Here is a 23331-nt window from a genome sequence, read left to right as displayed (position 1 = left end):
TCATTTTTCTTTCAAGAGTTTCTCACAGTAGAGGAAGTGTAAATGTTTCAGGTTCTACATGTGCTTTCACGAAGAATAAAACTTGGAAACAAATGAGACAGTTTGTGCCACCTCCAATGATTTGATCATGTATTATTTTTCCAAATAATCCTCAGGTGTAGGGTATCAACACAACTATTTTACTGTTACAAACCTGATCATAAGTATCAAACATGTCTGATATTTTAAACTCCAGGTTGGACCACCAACTGGGGAGCATCATGTTTACAGCCAGCAAACATGTCAGCTATTGTACCTCGGACATTCTCAATCTTTATTTTCTCCATTAATCCTCATGCTTTTTTCTGTGAGACCTCGTGTCTGTGGAATCGCCAACGAAAAATCTTTACCACAAACGTTCCAAGTGTGTCTCGGCAGTCCTAAGGACTCATTTAGTGGTTGTGTTCTGGAGGTTGCCGTTTGTTACAATGCAATCATTGGCTTGACATTGTGAGCCTCTTCGCATTATGGGCTAAGTCATATTTCAAGGTTTTTGGGAAAAAACAATGAAAAAAAGCTGAACTTTTTAATTTTTTTTATTTATTACAAGAATTATTATATTTATACAAAGTGTTTGCTTTTTAAAATTATTGTAACTATTTATTTATTTATTCATTTTATTAATTTCTATATTATTTATTTATTTATTTATTTATTTATTTTATGTTTCACTTATTTAAGACAATGAACATCATCTGGACTGATCTTGCCAGCCTGAACTTTCCATCTGACCCCCAAAATAACACTTGAAAATATCTGAGTGAGGAGAAAAAATGATGGTAATTATGTATTTATTAATTTAAATAATAATAATAAAAAACCTTCTGAAAAGTAACTTGTGCCACAGCCTGCCTTCAGCTAAAAATAACAACAGCTGGTTGCATGCAGAAATGCATTTGTTGCCCTGTCTTGTTCAGTAGAAGTTTGGTTTATAATTTCATTTGTAAGTTTTGAGATTTCAAAGTAGAAATGTTTGTCTGGCAGGTCTCTGACTGTTCAGGACATGGCTCCTTGAAGCTCGCATGCTTTGTGTTATGGTGATGCCTGAGAATATATTCTTTAGATATATCCATATCAATCCATTCTTCATCACAACTACATCTTTCTGCATCAGCTGTCCACTTCAGGCACTTTGAGAGGGACATTTTATAAGCTTTAAAAAAATTCAGAAGGCCTATCGTTTGCTAATGTTCTTCACATATGACACAACATTTGATGGTGATGGACAGCTTGACAGCCTCACAAAAATTAAACTTCAAATATTGCAATCACCCCCTAGTGGCTTGCGGCAGTAGAGGTAATAGGAGTCTGTTAACGCTGTCAAATACTAAATAACAAACTTGAAAACTAATGAAAACGAATATTCAGTGATGATATGTTTAGGATACAATATTCTTTTTTTTTGTTAATCTCACAGAGCATTTGACCCTTAGACAAATAGAGTTAATAACCCCTGATTCAGGCAATTATCGTGTGAAGCTAACCATCTGTGGTTTTAGATGTGATGAAATCTGTAACACTACAGTAATACCATAAACATGCTACAGTTTGTTGTTTCTGCTAAATAATTTCACAGTCAGTATCTTGCTTTTTGTTATGCTATTGTATTAGTTAGCATGTTAGCATGCAACACATTAACATTCATCTCAGAGCAACACCATGCTGAAGCACAGCCTGACACAGCTGTTATAGCTGCCTTTAGGCTCTGATACAGCATGAGTTACTGCTCTGTTGTTGTTGTTGTTTCTTTTGATCCATCTGGTTTTGCTGTGTCACACAAACACATCATGTTCAGGAGGAGATGAGCACAAGGTCTGAACTTTGGTGCCTCTCCTGGGCGACGCGGGCTGTCCGCAGGCTGTCGGGCCGTCTGCATCTCTGGCTTGAAAAATGAAGCCAGACATAAATACAGTCACAGGAGACAGAACCAAAAGCAGGAGAAAAAAAACAACATCAAACCACCTCACAGCTCGGGGATATTTGTAGTTCATGTTGCCTTTGCTCTGTTTGGTGCTTCATCATTCCGAGAATTTCTGAGGGGTTCAGTTTCCTGCACCGGAGGCAGCTGCAGGAGCCCTGAGACACATACTAAACATTCTCTTTTCGCTGTGTCACCAGCAGCAGACATCACAGGAGACAGGCCTGTTGCCATGAGTCACTCACACGGACACAGAGCAACAGTTATCAGTGTCAAATATCCACTTTGTTATTATCAGAGAAGTCAAGTGCTGCTTCCCAAGAGAAGTTTGGGTGCGTTTGTGAAACCATTCACAATTAGCAGCAAAGAAAAGTTAATAGTGCTTTTATTGGTGTCATGTTGTCAGCTATCTTATATTATGGACACAAATATCTTCACAGAAAATCTCCCTGGAAAGATCTTGTCCCTCTTAAATTTCCCCTGCGAACACAGTGCCATCTACAGGCAGAAACTGTCCTCTACACGCTCTGCTTCATTTGACTTTGGTTTCAAATGACTAGTTCTTACAGTCTGCTTTTCAGAGTGACCTGAGGACAGAGGATATTTTTCCTATTGATTGACAGTGACTAACAGCCTCAGTGTGTACTTGGAGTCCAATGCGATTTATTTTGTCTTAGCAAACACAGAGCGAGTAATCATCCTTTCATCCTGGGAAATGCTCCTTCAACAGATGGCAGGAGTTATTTCAGGGTAACCCAGCCCACTGCTGAACAGACCTCGCTCAGTTCAGTGGACTGTGTGTCAGTTGGAGGGATGGTTCTTTGTCTCTCAAACTAGACTGAAAGACTGAGATACATTCAGTTGAGAGCCAGAGACTTTTTGTAAGTGTTGCATGTACTTAAAAGCCACCTGATGCAGATCATTTGAAGTGCTTTTCTCCCTACAGTAACAAAAGAGAAATTAGCTGACATCACAGTATCAAAAAGTCTTTTTTAAAGTGACCTGTTTTATTTTTGAAACGTTATTTGGTTCACGCTAATGCAACATGAAGTCAAGCAACGGATATGAAAAAAGTGAAATTTGCAGTTTTAAAAGCATCTTATTCTCTGTTTCCTCAGGGTGGACAAGACTTTCTCCAAGGCCCGGAGTGTGTGGTGAGTTTTTCCTCTGTTTTCATATTTTCTGCTACATATAAATCTGCTAATGTGTGTAATTTTAGAGAAGTTTTCAGTGTGTCAGTTTAACAAGCTGATGCGTGAGACTTAGTGGCATCTAGTGGTGAAGCTGCAGATTGTAGTTTCAACTTTTAACAGCATCCTCACCTTTCCTCTTTCATTTAAAAGGACTCTCATATTGAAATGTAATAAGACATGATTGTGTGTGTAAATGATGCACTCAAGTATCAGAAGTCTAACACAGTAAAATCACAACGCCTGCAGTTTATTGGATGGATGATTGGTGGGGAAATGGTCATATCTAACCAGGCTTTAGGATGCTCTCTTTGGGTGGGAAGTGAGTCTTTGTACAAAGTGAAGGAGTTGAAGTATCTTTGGATATGGATGATGAGATTACAGGTGCAGGCATTGTACCAGACTGTCGTGGTGAAGGGGAGCTGAGCTGGAGGGAAAACCTCGCTCTACGTCATTGGATCTACATTCCACTCCTTAACTGTGGTTATGAGCTCTGCGTCCTGACCAAAGCAATGACTTCCCTGAAATATGCTTCCTCTGGATGGTTTGATGGGGGCTGGGCTCAGCCTTAGAGAGGATGAGGAGCTTGAGCTCTAAGCAGAGTTGCTGCTCTCTCACATCGAAAAGAGTCAGATAAGATGGTTTTAGATATGATGAAGATGCCTCCTAGACGCCTCCCTTTGGAGGGGTTTTTGGGTGACCAACTGTTAAGAGACCACAGGTCAGACCTAGAGCAAGCTGATGGGATTATATATATCCCTCCTGGCATGTGAATGCATTGTGATTTCCAAGGAGGAAATGGAAAATGTTGCTGGGGAGAGGGACGTCTGGTTTGACTTGGTTAGACAGCTGCCCCTGTGACCTGATCCAGTTAAGGATAAGACAATGAATGTAAGGATTTGGGGTTTGCCACATTTGGACTCTATATTTTTGTCTGTTTGACAGTTGATTTATGTCTTTGCCATTTTGATATCCATTCTCCCAGAATAAAGCATCATTACTCCTTTAAGAAACTTTTTTTTAGCTTGTCACTTTATCTTTAACCTCCCAGGCAGGTAAACAGGGTGTGAAGGAAAAACTGTTTGAAGAAAACACAACAGAGTTGTTGTTTGATACTTTATGTCCATTCTGGGCTTCCATCGAAACATGCACACTCCAAAAACTGAAATCTTATCAAGTGTTTTTGTCTTATTTTTAGTAGAAAATTCCTTTGTAGACTCAATATGAGCCAAATTCACATGACCAATCCAGAAAAATGTCTTGTTTAAAGTTATTTAAGGACAAAAATGAGGTCTGAATTACTCGTAACCAGTAAAAAAATCTGCCAGTGGAACAAGAGAAAAGTTACTTGATTTAAGACATTCTTCTGAGGAAATTTTCAAGCAATTTTTTCTTGTTCCATTGGCAGATTTTTTTTACTGGTTACAAACGATTCAAACCTCATTTTTGATAACTTGAAACAAGACATTTTTCTGGATTGATAAGTTGAAAGTGGCTCATATCGAGTATAATCAGACAATTTTACTTTAAAAAAAAGACAAAAACACTTGATAAGATTTCAGTTTTTTGCAGTGCAAGCCTTGTTCTGAGGTCAAAAACACTTTATCAATAGGTAATCATTCAAACATTATTGTATTTATAAAGATGATAAATTTTTACACCCTAGCTCTTCAATACAACACATCAAAATAATCAAATCCTAAAACTTGCACCTGTTTATTTGTGAACATCACAGAGTCAGACTGTCCTTGAAAGTTTAAAAACATGTGAATCGGTTTGTTGAGCTGAGTCTAAAGAAGATAAATGAGCCACATAGGGGTAAAGCAGATGGGAAAAGGATACCCAGTCCTGTGCTGCCCTCTCTGCAGTGCTGGCAGGGTTGGACGTGCTGCTGTGACTGGCACGTGCAGGCAAGCAGGGAGCTGAGCATGCACACCTCATGCCACTGCAGATAGACCGCTCCATTTCTGCAGGCTTCAGGTGAGGTGGCACGAGTGTCTGGCCCTTCTGCCAGCTCAGTGACTGCAGCAGGATGAGCAGAGCCTCGCCGCAGTATCATCACTCCTTCCCCCTGGAATACAGACACAGGAGCATCTCTCCGAAGTGCCAGGCCTGCATTACTCAGCAGTAAGTGGGCTTGTTTGCAGGGACTGCAGCCGACCTACAGGACACAAGAGCATCAGACTATGACTAAATAACTGGAGCTCACGAAGAAGGGAAGAGACACTGGAGCAGAATAAAGATGAAGAAGATGATCTAAAAGAGGACACAAAACAGCGCAGGAGAAGAAAAGACTGTGGGGGGAAAGGAAGAAAGGAGAGAGGATGAGGTGATGTGACAGGAAGAGGAAGAAGAGAGCTGGAGATAAAGAACAAAAAACAACTTTCAGAGTCTCATGGGCCTTGTTCCTTTGTCAGTGTCCATCTCTTTTACAATCCAAGGATGGATTAGGAGGAAAACAAAACTCACAGAAAGGCAAAACCTGTGCTGTGTGGACGAATCATCAATTAGTGTCATCAGAAGGTTCAGCTACTTCAAAAAACAGAGTCTTCACTTTTTTGGGGCCTAAGGACTAAAGACGGCCTGGGTAAAATTGGAGAGCCAAAATCAAAACCCTCCTTCAGGAACTGTATGTTGGACAGGATGTGACTGGAAGTCAGAGCAGCGGTCAAAAAATCTCCACAGCAGAGTTATTACAGCAGCGCTCAGCAACATGCCGTGCTCACCTTTTCGGATTGGAAGGCCAAGAAAGTGCTGGTGAGTTTCTTTTTTCACCTGCTCGAAGACAGTTTTGATGAGGACACCAGAGCATGACTCCTGAAAGTGTACAGTAGAATTCAGTACACCTGCCTTGTGCATGCATCCCTTAGAAACCTACTGCTAACAGAGATTAATACTGAAAAATGTGATTATACCAATTTAAAATGGATCATGGTTCAATGACTAAAGCCAATAATAGGCCAGGGAAGATAATACTGTACTTAATGAATATAAGAAAAATAGACCCAACAGAATACATTTGGATTGTGGTCAAATTAGATGGCGTGCAAACTAATGGATAAAAAAATGATGAAGGAACTTGTCAGTTTTAGCACCTCTGTGGAGAAAACAATGTTTCCTATCCATAGTAAGAATAAACACATCACCAGTACGACTGCTCCCCAAAAGAGATGCCAGAACAGTATCTTCTATTATAACTGACTACAGTAATGATTTTTGAAGCCCACCTCCTCCTTTGTGCCAATGGGTGATGAGTCAAGCTCATCTTGAGCATATATCAAGATTATTTTCTTTTTTCGAGGGGATTCTTCTTAGGGCATGAAACATGCATTTTCAATTCTCTTCTTACATTTTTTTTCAGAAGTTACAGATATGCATCGCATGATTACAAAGATTATCAACTACAAAATATAAAAAGTTAAAAAAGGGTAAAAATATGTCAAAATGTTTAACAAAGCATAAAAACGAATAACTTTTGATGGAAATACCCAAAACACAATTTTTTCATTTTTTTACATGAAGTTCATACTATTTATTGTATGCTCAGGTGCATTTAGTCCACTGGAGTGGACATGTTTTGTAACTTTCTGAAAACAAATTGAATTTTGTTTTTCTTCTGATAAAAGAATTTAAAAAACATAAAAAAAACATTTTTTTTCCATTTTTGAGAAGATGAGCTGTATGGCACTGGCAGAAAAGATCTGGCAAATATTTTATTTGGTTTTGCTGCTCATCCCACAAAATGCATGTTCCTTACAAATGTGGCAAAGAAACAGGCTTTCCAACAGAAAAATATTTGTTTACAAGAAGCACCGTCACAACAAAGAAATAATCTACCAAACAAAAATTGATGCACTGTTTAATTTTGTACACTTTTTGCTGCGTCACCAGCAAAACACATTTACTTCCCACAACAGAGTCAACACAGAGGTATAACCAAGGCTTAATGGAAAAATTATTTAACTTTTTATGACCATAAGTGTCTTTCTCAAACTAAAATAAGATTCCCTGCGGCTGTGGTTTTTACATGAGGGATTTGTGTTTGTGTTTTAGCTACTTAGAGGAGTGTGTTGGAATTTAATCCTGTGTCTGCCAGCCAGATCTCTTTGATTGGAGTCTAAAATTCATCATCAGGGCCATATGTCAGCACCTGGTTTGTAGGTATTTTGGCTTCATTTTGCAGAGGTTGATGCTCCATCCATATTTATAAACGATAAATGCTCTAGTCTTGTTGCTTTTCCTTAATTTATGAGTGAGAAGTGTTAAATCCTGCTTTCTTTTTGCAGTCACATGTATGAGTCATTGTATCTCTGCTGTGTAAAATGTAAACAAAAGCTGTTTCTGTTTGTCTGACACCTACACAGAAGCTGTGGTTACAAGCATTGAGAATTACTATCAATGAAATAATTATCAGTCTTAAAGCGTTTGCCTTTTAAACAGGGGCATCAGCATTAATTGCAGTATTTTCAAACTAGACAAAAACTCCTGACAGGAACTTTCCTGCATTGAGAACACAACTGGAAAACTTGTCTTAAATTTTTAACAGTCCTTTCTCTCAAAAAGTTTTTGTCTTTTACTCAAGAACAGCTAAAAAAGACTCACAAAGAACTTCTTTGACCTGAGGGAGACTCAAAAATAGGTGTAATGTGTTCCCTGCTTCAGGTGCTGGCTGAGCTGCAGAGTTCTGAATCTTTTCAGCTGATGTGTAACCTCCATGGAAACAGATGGAGGAGCATAATGAGCCTAAACTGCTGGAAGTAAAGGAACTTTAAAGGCATTCTCACCAGAGCTGCACGATTTGGGGAAAAGGTGCGATTTGCGATTAGGTGGACAATATTGCGATTGCGATTGTGCTTGCGATTTAATAAAAAAAGTTGTGTCATGATGAGTCTACAGGCTTGCTTGGTTATCATGGAGAAAAAACTGAATTGCATGTGCTGACATTGCGATTGCGATTGCGATTGCGATTGCGATATCCTCTTTTGCGATTACGTAATTGCGTGTGCTGACATTGCGATTGCGATTGCGATTGCGATAATCGTGCAGCCCTAATTCTCACTCTAGATGTCATTCAGAAAAATAAACGACATCATCTGAGCTGAAGAAAAGGAAAATTTACTTATGAACTCAATCCGTCTCTCCATTCTGATATGATAATCTGAAACTTTAACTTGAATATAATCCTATTTTCTAAGCTAATCTTCTTTTTATCATGTCAGGAAGCTTTCAGTTTACATCTGTCCACTCTTATAGTCGATTACATGCTAAATGGCCACCTGCTCTTTACTTGCTGGGCTCATACACAGTAAACAGATGATGTTTGAGCTCTGTGTCCACGCTCTCTAAGGGGAGGCCTGTAATTGGTTGTAATCCTGTCATGTTAAAGCCCTCCTGATGGGAGGAAGAGGAGGGTTAGTGTGGATAATGGCTACACAGTAACGTTATGTAAGAGCCTGTACACGTACATACATCCAGACGCCTCGGCCCCTGGAGCATGATGGATTACTGTGACAGGCTGTCCATTGTATTACTTCCTGTCCATGCTTTAATCCGGCTGTCTCCTGCTTCATGTCACTTGACCTTTATAGGGCAATTTCAAAACACTCTGAGTCAAGTTTTGCCGGTTACCTTCAGAATTTAATACAGCGCTTCATCAGTCTTTTCTGTCTTCCACAGTTTGTGTCTGCAAAATTAATCAGATCTCTGTTTTCTTGGGGTAAAAGGTTGTGAATGTGTAGATTTAGTCATCAAAGACCTGATCACTTATAATCAGAACAACGTTTCTGAATAATTTGTCCACCAAAAGGAAGAGTGGAAACTTCAGAGTCTGATGAGTCATGTCCTCGTGCTTTGAAAAAGAAACATTGTGCCTCCTTTTAAAGGAATCAAACATTGTTTTGCTCAATGGGTAACGGTGTTCCAGATATAGGTTATTTCATCTCTGCTAAATGATCCTGCCATTTAATCTGATTTTTAAAGCCTTTCTTCATTCTATTTTTATGATGCTGTCTAAATTCTGGGCCTATTTCATCCTGAGTGCCCCGGTCCTGCCCACAAACATTTAAGAGGTGTCGCAGTAAACACTCCTCTGTTTGTGCTCACTGATTTCCCATGAGGTGTCACTCTGCATCCTCCTCTGTGTGTTTCACTGCATATGCGCTCACCGCTGCACTTTGAAGCCTGGGTCGGGTGTCAGTTTGCTTGTGCACGCTCATCTGTGTATGTCAGGCTGAGCGGACATAGTGGGAGAGCAGACTGTCAGGCCTGATCAGACTGCACCGTCTCTCTATCTGTGAGTCTCCTGCTGTCTGACCAAATATAGCACCAAAGTGACAAGCTCGCCCCTGGTTCTAACCGTCTAATAATCCAAATCCTAACATGTCAGCCACCATCCAGCACCAGCACAAGACGTCTAAAAAAAACATTAAGCCCAGATGACAGCAGGCTGGGAAGGTTGAGATGAGTGCTGGGCAGCTCTGACAGGGCATTTCCTTTTCATCTGATCTGATTCTTGATGCTTTCAGCAGCAAATTCGTTCTGTCAGCTTTTTTTAAAGTTCAGCTTCAGACTGTCCTCAGCAGCTGCAGACAAAGCTTAAGGTATTTATGAGGGAGCCAGTGTGTGTTTTTTTTTTTTTTTTCTTGAAGACATGAACAGGTAAATCTCCGGCTAGACATTTGAGGATTTGTATAATCCAAAGACTGTATAAATTATGCAGTCTGGAAGATAGTTTAGCACCTGTCAGTGACGTCACAGTGGATCTGTCCATTGTTCATGTGGTAGGATGTCACTGATGACACTATGCCCATTTAGAGATGAGCACTGCATTATTAACCATCTGACAGTCCCAAGGAAAAACTTCCTTTTAAAGGTCAAAAAGCAGCACCAGAAGCATGTTGAAAAGCAGTCTGCTGTGACTGTTGGTTTTTGTTTTTAATCTAAGGATGGAATTAAATATGAGGATGAAGGAAAACTCCTGTTTGCTTGTCAACTCTACAAGGAGGTGAAGGCAAGAGGCAGCAACAATCATGAGCCACATGCAAAAGTCATTCCACATGTGTTAATGCACGATTAACACTGAACAAGCAAACATGCTAAATAACGTTAGAGTAGATGATGCCACTTGCTAGATGATCATTGCTAAACTGTAAATAATGGAATGAACTACTGACTGTAAATAATAAATACAGAATAGTAGTCTGACAGAGATTTGAGGCAGATTATATATATATGTGTGTGCGTGTGTGTGTGTGTGTGTGTGTGTGTGTGTGTGTGTGTATTTGCGTGTGTATATAGAATCATGTGCGCTATATATATATATATATATATTCTGTTTTTTGGGGGGTTTTTTTGACGGCTCGATCATTTTCTGTTTGTTTTTTGCCTTTGTATTTTTCTACTTTCAGTATTTATTTTCCACTGTTAAATTGACCGAAATAAATCAAATCAAAATCAAAAAAAAAATCAAATATATATATATATATATATATATATATATATATATATATATATATATATATATATATATATATATATATATATATATAGAGAGAGAGAGAGAGAGAGAGAGAGAGAGAGAGAGAGCGTAGCCAAAACTTGTAGGAGTAATAACTTTGAAAATAATGAGCTATATAAAATTCATTATCATACGTTGTGTGCTGACAGGGTTGTGAACATGTTTATGTTTGCTATTATAATTACTCAGTTTGCCTTAGTGTGGATTTGTTTGGTGGTGTTTCTGCAGCCAGCTTCAAGTGAAAACTCAAAAAATTAACCTAGCAATTTGGATCTGTGAGCCAACTCTTATTTGGAATGGGTGAGTCAAGAAATTTCAACACAATTTTAGATATACTAAATAGAGAAATACGTTTTTTTTAATTTTTTTTTTATGTTAAGACCTCTTGTTTGTAATATTTTAGGGATGCACCATATTGGATTTTTGCTGATATCCGATATGCTGATATATCGAAACCCCTTTTGGCCGATACCGATATCGATACGGATACCGATACTGATACCGATACCGATAATCACAAGTTTGTTTGTTTTTGTCACTGTAAAGAAAGCTAAGTCTATCCTGTACTGGCATTTATATGTTACTCTTATTGTGACTGTCTTATTTGTTTAAGAAACACACATAAAACAAGACAAAAAACATTTGATTTTACCATAAATAAGAAATGTATTATTTTTTCAAACTCAAGACATTCAGTATTGAAATACAGAAAAATAATTTCTTTAGATCACATGAACTTTAAATGTACAATGCATTTTTAAACATAACCAAGTTGCATTTGATAATTTTAGAGCTACTGTAACAACCTGGTGACAGACACAGAGCTTTGCAGTGAAAATAAATGAAGTGCTTTATTTTATTTAAGGAGCTTATTTTTCAGATGAAAAATTATAATAATCCTAACTGAATAGCATCTTATCAGTTGTGCCTATCGGCAGAAATTTTCACATCTGCCGATACCGATAAACGCGTTTTTAAGCTTTTATCTACGGATATTGTGCTGATAATATCATGCATCCCTATAATATTTATCTGTTTGTTCTAGTTTTTATTTCACCAAGCTGTTTACATGTTAAATTCTTTAAAGCTTGGGTTCTCATTCGGGGCCCGTGTGGTTGAACTCAATTTTGACACCAACCCTCAGTGGCCACTTGGGGTAGTGCACTTTTTTAACGGTAGTATTTGCTTAATCTTCTGACCATTGAGTGTATTTGTGCTGCTTAGTGCACCTCTATTTTGTTGATTCTTGTTGAGTATAGAGAAGAAGAGCAGGCTCTTCATTCCTCACCTTCCTCCTACTTCCTCTCTCATATTGGAATTACATTTCCTGCAGCTTTGAATTGTTCCCTGTTTTTTGTGAAATTTAGGTGAGATCTTACATTGCGGTTTGTTGCTTCCTGGCTGATTGGATGTGTGCTTCACAGCTTGAGCTTTTTGAAATTGAATGTCACTGAATACATCATTTTACAGTAAAAGCACACACACAAAAGAGCTCAGATTGATTCCACAGTGACCCTTTGCTGCTAAAAAGGCAAATCTGCACGACTGTGATTTCCCGGGGGCGTGTTAGCAAACAAATCTGGACAGCAGCATTGTGAGAGATAAGCTAGCTGAAATCCATACCTATAGGTGGATTGAACATGCTTTATTCAGAAACACCTGCTGTACCTGGCGATTTAATGCATACTAAATACAGGCAGCTGTCAGGGGACATGAGGCCCAAGAGAGACCATCGAGTAGTCTCCTCACACAACAGATCGTACACACTTTTCATGATTTAAATTCTGAATAATGCTTTTTTTATTGTACAGGTACTGTGAAAACAGTACTATATCTGGAAAAATATGCTCCTACCTTGAAGTGAAAACAATTTCCATATCTGACTGTTGATATAAAAGTGCTTTTAGAGATACAGCTCCCATGAGAACTAAAACAACTTACACTTACCTGCTTCTTCTTCTCGGTTGCTAGGCGCTACCCAAGTAGCTGCCTGTTGCAGCAGCTCTCTCGTCTTTGTCCGTTTCTTGTAATTTCTTCGTCTCTTTTTCGTAATCTTTGTATTTGGAGTGGATCATCACTTTGTATGGTTCATTGTCGGTCACGGACACCAAACTTTTTGTGGCTTCGGCGATATTTTTTACTACTTTTCTCCTGTGTTTGTCTGGAGATCCTACATGTAACCATGGCTGCATTGTTTACATGCGAAATTAGCCGTTAGCAGCCTGTAGCATGTCAATGCTAACTAGTGTAGGGCTTGATGATTTCCCTCGAGCTGGGGAGGAGGAGGTGAGGACGACGTGCTGGTTCTCGGATGTGAGCTGGGAGGTGACGACGTGGACCTGTCCTTCCATCCATCGTTGTTGGGAACGTGGGATCTCGCTCCGGGGGATGGACGAGCTAGCTGTGCTAACCCAGCGGCATCGTGCTGTTCACGAACGTGGCTGATGGAGCTGACATCGGACGCTAGCCCCACATTGGAGGAGCTTCGCCTGCTGTGAGCAGACAGGATCCAGGAGACAGAGACTGAACAGACTGCTGGGGAGGCTTGGTCCTGGACCCTATGGAGGTGGAGACTGGCTGGGCTGGAGAGTGGTGGACGAGTGGTGGACGGGATGTCGTCATCTAATTTCTTATGGACATTTTTGCACTTTCTATATTCTTTCTTACTTTTGTTTTCTTAAATGCTGCGGTGACTCCTGAATTTCCCCTCTGGGATAAATAAAGTATTTTCTATTCTATTCTATTCTATTCTATTCTTTGATTGTTTTCTGATATTTGCTTTAGGATGGTTGCTGCAGATGAGAACTACTGCAGTGAAAGAACAAAAGTTGTTTTTCTTTCTCAAGTTTCTCTCACACACATTTAGAAAAGTAACCCTTGAAAAGCTGAGTCATAAAATATGAATCATAAAACATATAGTTTATTTATGAGGCTGAACTCCCTCCAAAATTAAACTCCTCCATGTGGAAATTGGGTCCCATGATAAAGATTACCTTTAAGGCCCAAAGTGCAGACACACACACACACACACACACACACACACACACACTAGACAAGTGTCTGGTACAAGCACCTCTGAGAAAAAAAAAATATTTCACCAGAGACAATCATCCTCCCATTTGTTTCAGTGCTACAGGTCAGTCTGAGGGTGGATGGGAGGATGGATTTGATAACAGGGCAATTCCAGCCCCTATCTGTGTGGTAATTCATTCCACATGTGCTTCTCATATCTCTGTCTGTGTGACAACTGATGGCAGGCAAGGGAGCAGGTGTCTCTTCTTCTTGATGAATTTAAAAGAATCCAAGAGGGAGGTCAGTCAGACACCCGAGCTCTTCAGTGTCATCACAGTAATGTATGTTGTCACAGTGGAAACAGAATCACTCAGCTCCATAGCTGGTCGTGTTGATGTTTGACCTCTGAGGCACATTTTCCACTCACAACTTAAATAAATTGTGTTTGGGGGTTGTAGACAATGATTAGAGTTTAATAAGGTCAAAACTTTGCAGCACCGGTTGCGTGTTGACGTGAAGTTGAAGCATTAGGGCCATATAGGACTCAGAGGCAGAAACAGTGAGGGCTGGGATCTCAGTCACAAAGGTGGTTTAATGAAATTATTGGAGAGATGTAACTACAAAATATAGCAGGAGTGGAAAAACAAAAGAAAACACTGAACTCAAAAGTGTGAAGCTAATATAAATGATGAGCATTGACAAAAAGCTAACACAGCACACTTACATTAGCACTTAGCATTTTTTGTGATTAGCATAAACCAGATGCCAAACATCTCAAAATAGTGTTTGTTTAACATTGACAAATCAACCTAGTTAGTTTAAGGTTATAAGCTCACTAACAAGCACATTAAGAAGTTAGTCATTTCTAGTTAGGATGTAAACTGCTTCAAATGTATAAATGGCTTAATGTTATACCTACTTAATGTCACCAAGTTAGCATGGCATGTCTTTTTAGCATACAGCATAAATCCCTCTCTTAGCTTGTATTGCTGTAGACTGAGTCAGTTTTATCTTGAACAGTTAACTTTAACTGCAATTAGAAGACAACTCAACTGTAATGGTCCCACTATATACAGCATTTTTTTTCAGGATTTACGTTAGGGGTTTGTTATGAAGAGCACAGATATTAATCAAAATATTATTACTACATTACTAAGGCGTCTGATATTTCAACTTTTTTGCAGAGAGTGTCTGTTTTTTTTTCTTCTATTCAATTTCTAATAAGAGTGGGTTGTTTTGAGGAGAGGATTTTTTTTTTTACCATAAGGCTGCTTATCATTTCTCTGTAAGGCCCCTAATGTAGCCTAATTACACATCTCAAAACAACACAATTAAAACAAAATGCTGCATTATTATCAAACCAGTCACAATCACACTCTCAGTGTGGTTCAGATTTACTGCAGAGAAGTCATAGTGGGGGTGTGGTGTTTCTTTAAATGCAAGATGCAGTTGCAGTTCCTGCTTTGCCTTGCAAACTGACTGAGGGCTTGATTAACACTGCTGATTTGTTTATGGGGGACTGTGGGTGGGTTCTAACAAATGTTACACAGCAGGGGAACCGTCAGACCTCCTACATGAAGTGTTTTGATTGATGCAGGTCTAAATTCATAGACTCCAACAATGATTATTTTCCATGTAAGTGTGACTTTTTCCTGTTTTCTTGATAAAAGTATGAGATGCGTATCATTTTTCACTTTGTTGGCGTTGCAATATGTTAAAAAAGGACAGTAACCTATCAACATCAGACAGCTTTTGATTGAGTTCTGTCTTTCTTGTGGCTCAGTGCTGTTTCTCCCCCTTGAAGTCAATCACTGCTAATTGAAACTAAACCTGCAGGAGACACTCAATAGTTTTGCATTAATAACCGTCATTTATATTTCTGAGCAGTGCCGTTTTACCTGCTGAGGTCCTCTGACATGTTGTTTGTGTATAATGTGTCTGTGATTGGACTCCTCGACCTTTGAGCGCTCTCGGGGGTCACACAGACAGATTAGACAGATCGCTTTGCTCAGTTTTGTCAGCACAGAAGCATTCCTTTAAATTTGCGGTGACATCTATTTGTATTTTTCCAAACATTTAACCTTTATTTTGAAATTAGTGCTTTGTCCCGTTGTTTTTTTTGTAATTATAATCCTGTCTAACTCATTTGGTTGAGAAACTGCTGCAAAAAATTTGAAAGGTAAGAGATGAAGCGTGCTTTGGAAACAGGGAAATTTCAGGACAGCCGCAATTCTCCGGGGATCAGCATTTGATGGGGGCAGGCGAGGGGAGTGACCACAGGCCATTTCACCGGGATAATGGGATGGGAATCCCTGGCAGCGGGGGCTGGTCGGATGGGATTTATTCTGGGATTCTGTAAAGGACACAGACTGGCAGGATACTATCATTTTTAAACCAACCGTCTCCGTATTTGGAAGATGAAAGTAGATTTCTTCTGTAAATTTAAAAAGAAATGTGATCCTACATTAACTTGGCTTTTAATTTGAAAGGTACATTTGCAGTAATTCACATAAAACACACCTCAACATAGGAAACCTGCCTCTCTTTATCTTGTAACATGTTTTCATCTATTAGTGCGATTGAAATGTAGCCCCCACACACACAAACACACACACACACACACACACACACACACACACACACACACACACACACACACACACACACACACACACACACACACACACACACACACACACACACACACACACACAGTCCTTGCTTGAGGGTTTAAAAGAGAGATAGAGAGAGATTAATGTCCCCTTACAGCAGGACGTCCCCACAAATGACTGCTAATCTGCTCAAAGTCAAAGTTAGGTCCAGTGATATAATAGAGTCTTTTTTTTTTCGGCAGCCGGCTTTGGACAGTGAGAGGATTATTTGTTTTGTTTATCACAAAACACAGCTCTTAATGGGGCACAGTATGATGACTGTGCTCTAATCCCTTGTTATCTCTTCATGACTGACACATACAACACACAAACACATGCCCAAACAAACACTGCACACACAGATACTTTGGGCTGAGGCTGTTGCTGAGGAGCTGTCTAAGAGAAGGACAGATGAGACGACACTGTTTCCACACAGAGTGACACTGAGCAGGGATTCAAACAGGAAAAGGGCTCCACTGGTGACATTAGCCACAGGTCAAGGGATTGGTACCTTTCACATTTGAAACGATACAGCACCGACGCCGTACATGACAATCGGTACCAATTTTTGGAACTATGTGTGTGTTTATGTGGCATTGAGTATTGATTTGCTTCATAATAAAATCTCAATGTTTTTCCAATTTAGCATATTTATTTCTCAGTAGATAAACTTGCAATGCTTTGTGTATTTCCAGCATGGAAAATTGCCCACTCTTCCACTCCCTCACAGTCACAAGGATGTGTTTAGATACTGAAACATGGTACCATTTGATTTTACACGAATCGATACTAGGTACTGCAGACGAAATTCAGTCGGTACCTGTAAAAGTACCTCATTCAGAACCCATCCCTACACAGGTCTGCTGGGGGCTGTGGTTCAGAGCTTTGCAGAGAAACATGTTCACATGGGATTGGAGTCATTATTATAATTAAAAACCTTTCTACACAGGCTTTCTAAAGGATTCCATGTGTGTTACACAGGGTGATGTACTGCTACTGTCTCTCCATGGTTGTTCCACAGAATCTACCCAGTAACAGAAAGAAATATCCAGCTAGAATTTTGGAGGGGCAAAAATATTCTAAAAAACATGATGAAGAATATTCCCGTAATGGTTTTCAGTGGGAAGTTTTCTTGAAGTTCCTAAAATGTTTTAGGAGAACGTTCTCTCAAAACATTCTAAGTGATCTAACTATAATTTAGCTTTTTTACTCATTTTCTTTTCAGTTTGTTTAAAGTTGGACTGAGCTGTGACAACTGTCAAATTGTTAGATGCTCTTTCATTGCTGACAGCTGACTTCTCAGAAGCCCCCCAAAAGGTTAGCCACCACTCTCAAAGGCTCTTGTAAAACTAGCTTCATCAAAATGTACCTGATGTTTATTTTGACAAAACCATTATCCTAATCCATACATAGAATAGAATAGAATAGAATAGAATAGAATAGAATAGAATAGAATAGAAAATACTTTATTTATCTCTGAAGGGAAATTCAGGAGTCACAGCAGCAATCAAGAAAACAAAAGTAAGAAATTGTATAGAGAGTGCAAAAAGGTCCGTAAGAAATTAGATGACAACATCCCGTCCACCACTCTCCAGCCCAGCCAGTCTCCACCTCCACAGGGTCCAGGACTGAGCTTCCCCAGCAGTCTGTTCAGTCTCTGTCTCCTGGATCCTGTCTGCCCACAGCAGGCGAAGCTCCTCCAATGTGGCGCCAATGTCAGCTCCGTCAGCCACGTCCGTGAACAGCACGATGCCACTCTGCCCTCCGGCAGCCCCTCTGCCGCTGGGCTAGCATGGCTAGCTCGTCCATCCCACCGGAGATAGATCCCACGTTCCCAACAACGATGGATGGAAGGACAGGTCCACGTCGTCACCTCCCAGCTCACACCCGAGAACCAGCACGTCGTCCTCACCTCCTCCTCCTCACCTTGAGGGAGATCATCAAGCCTTACACTAGGATTAGCTGTGGCATTGACATGCTACAGGCTGCTAACAGCTAATTTCTCATGTAAACAATGCAGCCATGGATATATGTAGGATCTCCGGACAAACACAGGAGAAAAGTAGAAAAAATATCGCCGAAGCCACAAAAAGTTTGGTGTCCTTGACCAACAATGAACCATTCAAAGTAATGATCCACTCCAAATACAAAGATGACGAAAAAGAGACGACAAACATTACAAGAAACGGCCAAAGAAGAGAGAGCTACTGCAACAGGCAGCTACTTGGGCAGCGCCTAGCAACGAAAACAGGATTTGCACACCATGCTTTTCTGATTACATTTTCAGCTTCACAAACACAATTCTGTCCGCCCAAACCATTCTCAGTGAGGTAACCTATTGGTTTCTGAAGAGGCCAAATTAAGCACTTATTCGCAGTATTGAAAATGCTACCCCCCAAGGAACTTCTTCTCGAGAAACAGGCAAAGAGTCAGAGAAAGTCATGAAGCTGCATAGCACATAGCTTAAAAGGACCTACCTGTCAGTCAACTGACCACACCTTTTATTATAAAAATAAATATATAACTTAAAGCCCAAGTACAACTTACAGTTGCAGCGAACTATGGTAACTTTTCAGTTTTTACTGTATTTTCAAGAAGCAGATAGCAGAGTTTTCATCTAAGTAGTGTTATGCTAAATATACTATCACATATTTAACAAATTTGCCATATGTTTTCCTCTGAGAGGTTACCATCCCAACACCCCCTTTTATTATTTTAAATTCTCCAAATGTTACACGTTGTAATATAAATCCAAACCTTTTAAGTTATTAATTTCACTGAATGGATATGTATGCAGATTAGGACTGATTAATTATGGTTAATACTGCACCATATCACCCCTGCACCAACACAATAATAACAACCTTTGGCTAATACATACAGTTTTGATATCAGGCACTTTTTTCAAGTCATGCCATCAGGAACATTTTTTCTTTCACAAATGTTGGATTTTGTTGCCATCGCAACATCCACAGCTTGCTGTGTGGCAGTGTGGGGATTAAAGGCAACCCCCAGTTACCAAAACCAGCCCTTTCCCTGTCTAAGTGGCAGACTTCAGTCATCCTTTGGATGGATGAGGGGGGGAGGGTCTTCTGCTTTGAAAGGGGGATAAGGGAAGTGATGTTGGTGGTCGATTGAAGGGGGTTGGTGCTTGCTTTAGAGTTCTGGGTTGCAGACGAGTACCACCACGTGTGTGTGTGTGTGTGTGTGTGTGTGTGTGTGTGTGTGTGTGTGTGTGTGTGTGTGTGTGTGTGTGAGCTTAAGAGTAGACAAAGAGGGTGGAGATAGAGGAAATAAGAGTGAGGCTGAGTGGGAGGAGAGAGAGCAAGAGGGAGGGAGGGAGGGAGGGAAGAGAATGAGCAGCAGAGAGGATGCTCGCTGGGAGCGTGCGACAGTGCAAAGAGCTGAGAGTGAGGCCAGCAGGTGAACGAGAAATGGGGAGCTGCAAGTGAAGCTAGAGAGACAGAGAGGAGAGAGAAAGTCAAAGAGGGGGGGCGGATAGAGAAGATAACTGTGAAAAGAAGGGAGGTGAGGGGGAGAGAGGCTCTTGAGCAGAGGAGAAGCGTAGTCAGTGAGTGAGTCATCTGCCTGCCCGCTTGCTGGTCACTGTCCGGACTTTCCTGCTGATCATCCAGCCGCCACTGCCTGAGTAAGTTTCCTACTGGGCTCCAACGAGGACACCAGTCTGCTGGATGACATCCTCCTCTCCTTCCCCTCTTTTCTCTCTACGTGGATGATTTGTGTGGTGCATCGTGAACCAGCTGGGGTGGGTTATGTAATTTGTTGTGGTGTTGGGATGAAGCTGTGGCTTAGTGCTGCAAACTGATCTGCGGGAGGGCTTACGCATTCACGCTGCTCGGAGCACGGCAGGTGTGTGTAAACAACAGGATGTACAGTAGCATGTGCTGAACAACAGGACTGGTTACTGGCGGCCTTTGGAGGATAGTTCTTCTGTCACTGTTACTGTGATTTGGATTATGAGGATGATTTCTTTTACTTCCTGATGTGACATTTTGATATAATGTGTCTTTCTATTGAAGAGGTGGTACTCTTATTTTATCTTTTAAACAGTTCGTTATCTACACTGTAACTCATTGTTTTGTAATTTGTTTAGTAACAGTCTTGCACTGTAATATCTGAAGTAACTTACTGGGTAAGGTCTTTTCAGTGTGTTACAGCAAAGCGTAATGGGACAAAAAATACATGGAGGTACAGTAATGACTCTGAAAATGCTTTTACAGTTTATTACTGGAACTTTACTAAGATTTACAGCAACCTTCCTTTACAAAGTGTACATTTTACAGTCTGACAGTCTGGGTTTTAAAAGGACTTGTTTTATTTGTTTGGTTAAAGCTCCTGTGGTGAACTTTTGATTTGTCTTGGTTTTGCGCCTCTCTGAACAAAGCAGTACATCTGATCTCCTTGCTTATGCTGTTTTTTTATTTTAGTGTAGTATTTTATGACAGAAAAAAATCTCTTCCCTCCTTCTTTTAATGGTTAATTGAGCCATAATTATAAATATTAGCGTATGGACTGAACAAAATGGTCCTACCTGGCTCCTACCCTGCAACAATACTTAACTGCATTGAATATTCTGATGGAGTAACACTCACTCCTCTTTCTAATGACTTTATTTGCTTTAGTAGTTCATTAGTAAAGTTTTAATTTATTTCAGTGTAATTCAAAGCTAGCCCAAAAACCCCATCACTGGAGCTTTAATCACAAAAAAAATCTTGACATCTTGTGAATGTACAAGTTAACCTCAGGGTGGTGTTTGCACCTGATCTTGCAGCTTCCAGATTTCCATATATTGATTTGTAAATATATTTAGATGACTGAAATCCTCCTCCTCCTTTAAAACTATTGACTATTGGTGTCAGTCTGTTAAAGACAGCCCAGAGAAAATCTGTTTTCATTTGCATTTGAAACACGACAACAAATGCTGACATCCACAACAGAGTGAATACTTTAGCACGGCTGTGTTTCATACAATGTGTAATCTCTGGACCAGCTGTGTGGTTTGTGTCTGTGCGTGTCCTGCATTCATTTCTTGAACACCTTCTCTAATTAAAGAGTTCAGGGCAGCTGATGCACGATCATATCTCGACCTCCCATGGGAGATACGCTGCTGCTCCCTGCATCATTCACGTTTATTCAGCTCACTGGAAAAAAATAGTACAACTGTTCCCATTTTGTTTAGGAGCTTGTTCGATTGAAGATTCACCAGCTTGTTGTGTAATCGCAGGCTGCGCTATATTCTTGTGATTCACGCTCTTTTTTTCTTAACCTATATTTGGTTCTGGGTACAGTCAGTGCATCTGAAACAGATTCTATCTCAGTGTGCAGCTGCTTGTCCTGTCACAAACAGCTCCATACGTTCACACAAATGACTGATTACTCTGTCAGCATGAGGAGATCCTATCTACTCCAAAAATGATTAGACTCTAGCATTGAACCAGTTTGTCTCTTTAATGTACTGAATGCATTAAATATGTCTTATCTCTCTTACACACAGAGATTCATATTTCATGTGTCTGCTGTCATCACAGGCAGGGATATGAATGTTTCACTTTGCATTATCACCACTTCATGTTCATTTCAGATCCACTTGCACACAGATCAATCCCACCCTGTGTTTGAAATTTATTGAATTATTCAAACAAATTGAAAGGCTGCCATGCAGGCTGGCCTGTAGTCGGTGTCAATAGGGCAGCACATCAAGCGGGAGGATCGATCACTGATCCTGTGTGAGGACTGAGCCCTTCTGGGAGAGATATGGAGGTTAGAGTCGAGGGTTTGTGACAGTCGTATTGCTCGGTTTGGTGTTCGCATTTGCTACTCTCCTGGGTATGAGTGGAGGGATGCTCTGTTTGAATAAATGTGGATGTACAGTATGGGTATGACTATCCCTAGATCCCTGGAGTGTGTGTGAGAGGCTTATATATGTGGTACAGGAAATGAAGGAACTCGATGTAATATGTTTGGGGAAAGATGTTGCTGCAAAGAAATGATAAATTGCTTCTCGGTGAGGGTAAGACTAGAGTTTTACATCTCTAGAAAGTTATGAGGAGTAAAGACATTTTGGTGGGATTGGACGTCTTTACATCAGGTTTAACACTTTTGTGACAAAGACATAACAGATTCAAAAAAAGCTGTTCTGCACAGAGACATGTCTGGATGTTTTTGTTCGGGGTGGCATGAAATATGTGTGAACACATGCACGTGTCCACATGGCGTTAACTATTTCTGTCTCCACTGACCACAGCTTTTAACAGAGTGGCAGCACACACACGTATTCTGATTATTTCAGGTGTCAAAGGGTGATTAATAACTCAAATGGTGACTGTGTGTGATCAAACTGCTTGGCCAGCGGCACCTTGATATCTGCCCTTTAAACTCTGTCCTATTTCACTGCATGCTCAAGACGAGACTGTTAAACCTACACTCAGAGGAATAATGTAAGGGAAAGGTTGTTGAGCTAATGAGACAGCTTCTGAAAAATGGCATCACTTTAAACATCAGTGCAAGCACATTCTAGCTCTCGTACAATAATGTTGCAGGGTGAAAAATACAGAGGTAGAATGTTTTGTAGGATGCTCTGAAAACACGGATCCTAAAACTATTTAAAGCGAAAATGTTTCTTTCCAACTTAAAGGTCCCATATTATGCTCCTTTTCTGCAGTTTAATATGAATCATTGATGTCTTTATGAAATGGTAGTAACACGTTTTGGTCCAAAAAGCCAATAAATCAAGCACAGCAGCATTGTTTCCATAGACCCTCTGTTCATAACAGTCTGATTTAGTGGGCATGACCTTAATATGTAAATGAGCCACTGCCGATACCGCCCCGCTCTTCCGCATCACTGAGAGCAGCACCACAAGCTTCAAGTGCACACTGTTTAGAAATCAGCGAAGCTAGTTTACCTTAACATCACAGGCTAAAACAACAGGCTGACCGCAGCTAAAGTTAGCATCCCTAAGCTAACACAGAAACAGGGGGGACA

The 23331-nt window shown here is 40.1% G+C and overlaps 1 protein-coding gene across 17 annotated transcripts in view; it reads left to right on the top strand.

The window, feature by feature from the left end:
• The window catches only part of rap1gapa (RAP1 GTPase activating protein a), a 62775-nt gene that overhangs the window by 11136 nt on the left and 28308 nt on the right, over positions 1-23331 (top strand). For 11 of the 17 annotated variants that reach the window (XM_074680960.1, XM_074680955.1, XM_074680952.1 and 8 more), the window contains exon 2: positions 3076-3111. In XM_074680960.1, coding sequence (XP_074537061.1) covers positions 3076-3111 — 36 coding nt within the window. Of the gene's footprint in view, positions 1-3075; positions 3112-5099; positions 5905-19737; positions 20093-23331 lie in introns of those variants that run through there. The other 6 variants (XM_074680957.1, XM_074680958.1, XM_074680962.1 and 3 more) reach the window with 6 other exon arrangements.

The sequence above is a fragment of the Halichoeres trimaculatus genome, unplaced genomic scaffold (genome assembly GCF_033239565.1).
Source record: "Halichoeres trimaculatus isolate MK-OKI-2021-1 unplaced genomic scaffold, fHalTri1.1 fHalTri1_scaffold_11, whole genome shotgun sequence".
Classification (NCBI taxonomy): Eukaryota; Metazoa; Chordata; class Actinopteri; order Labriformes; family Labridae; genus Halichoeres; species Halichoeres trimaculatus.
Note: the sequence above shows the minus strand (reverse complement) of the source record. Positions and strands in the feature narration are given on the sequence as shown.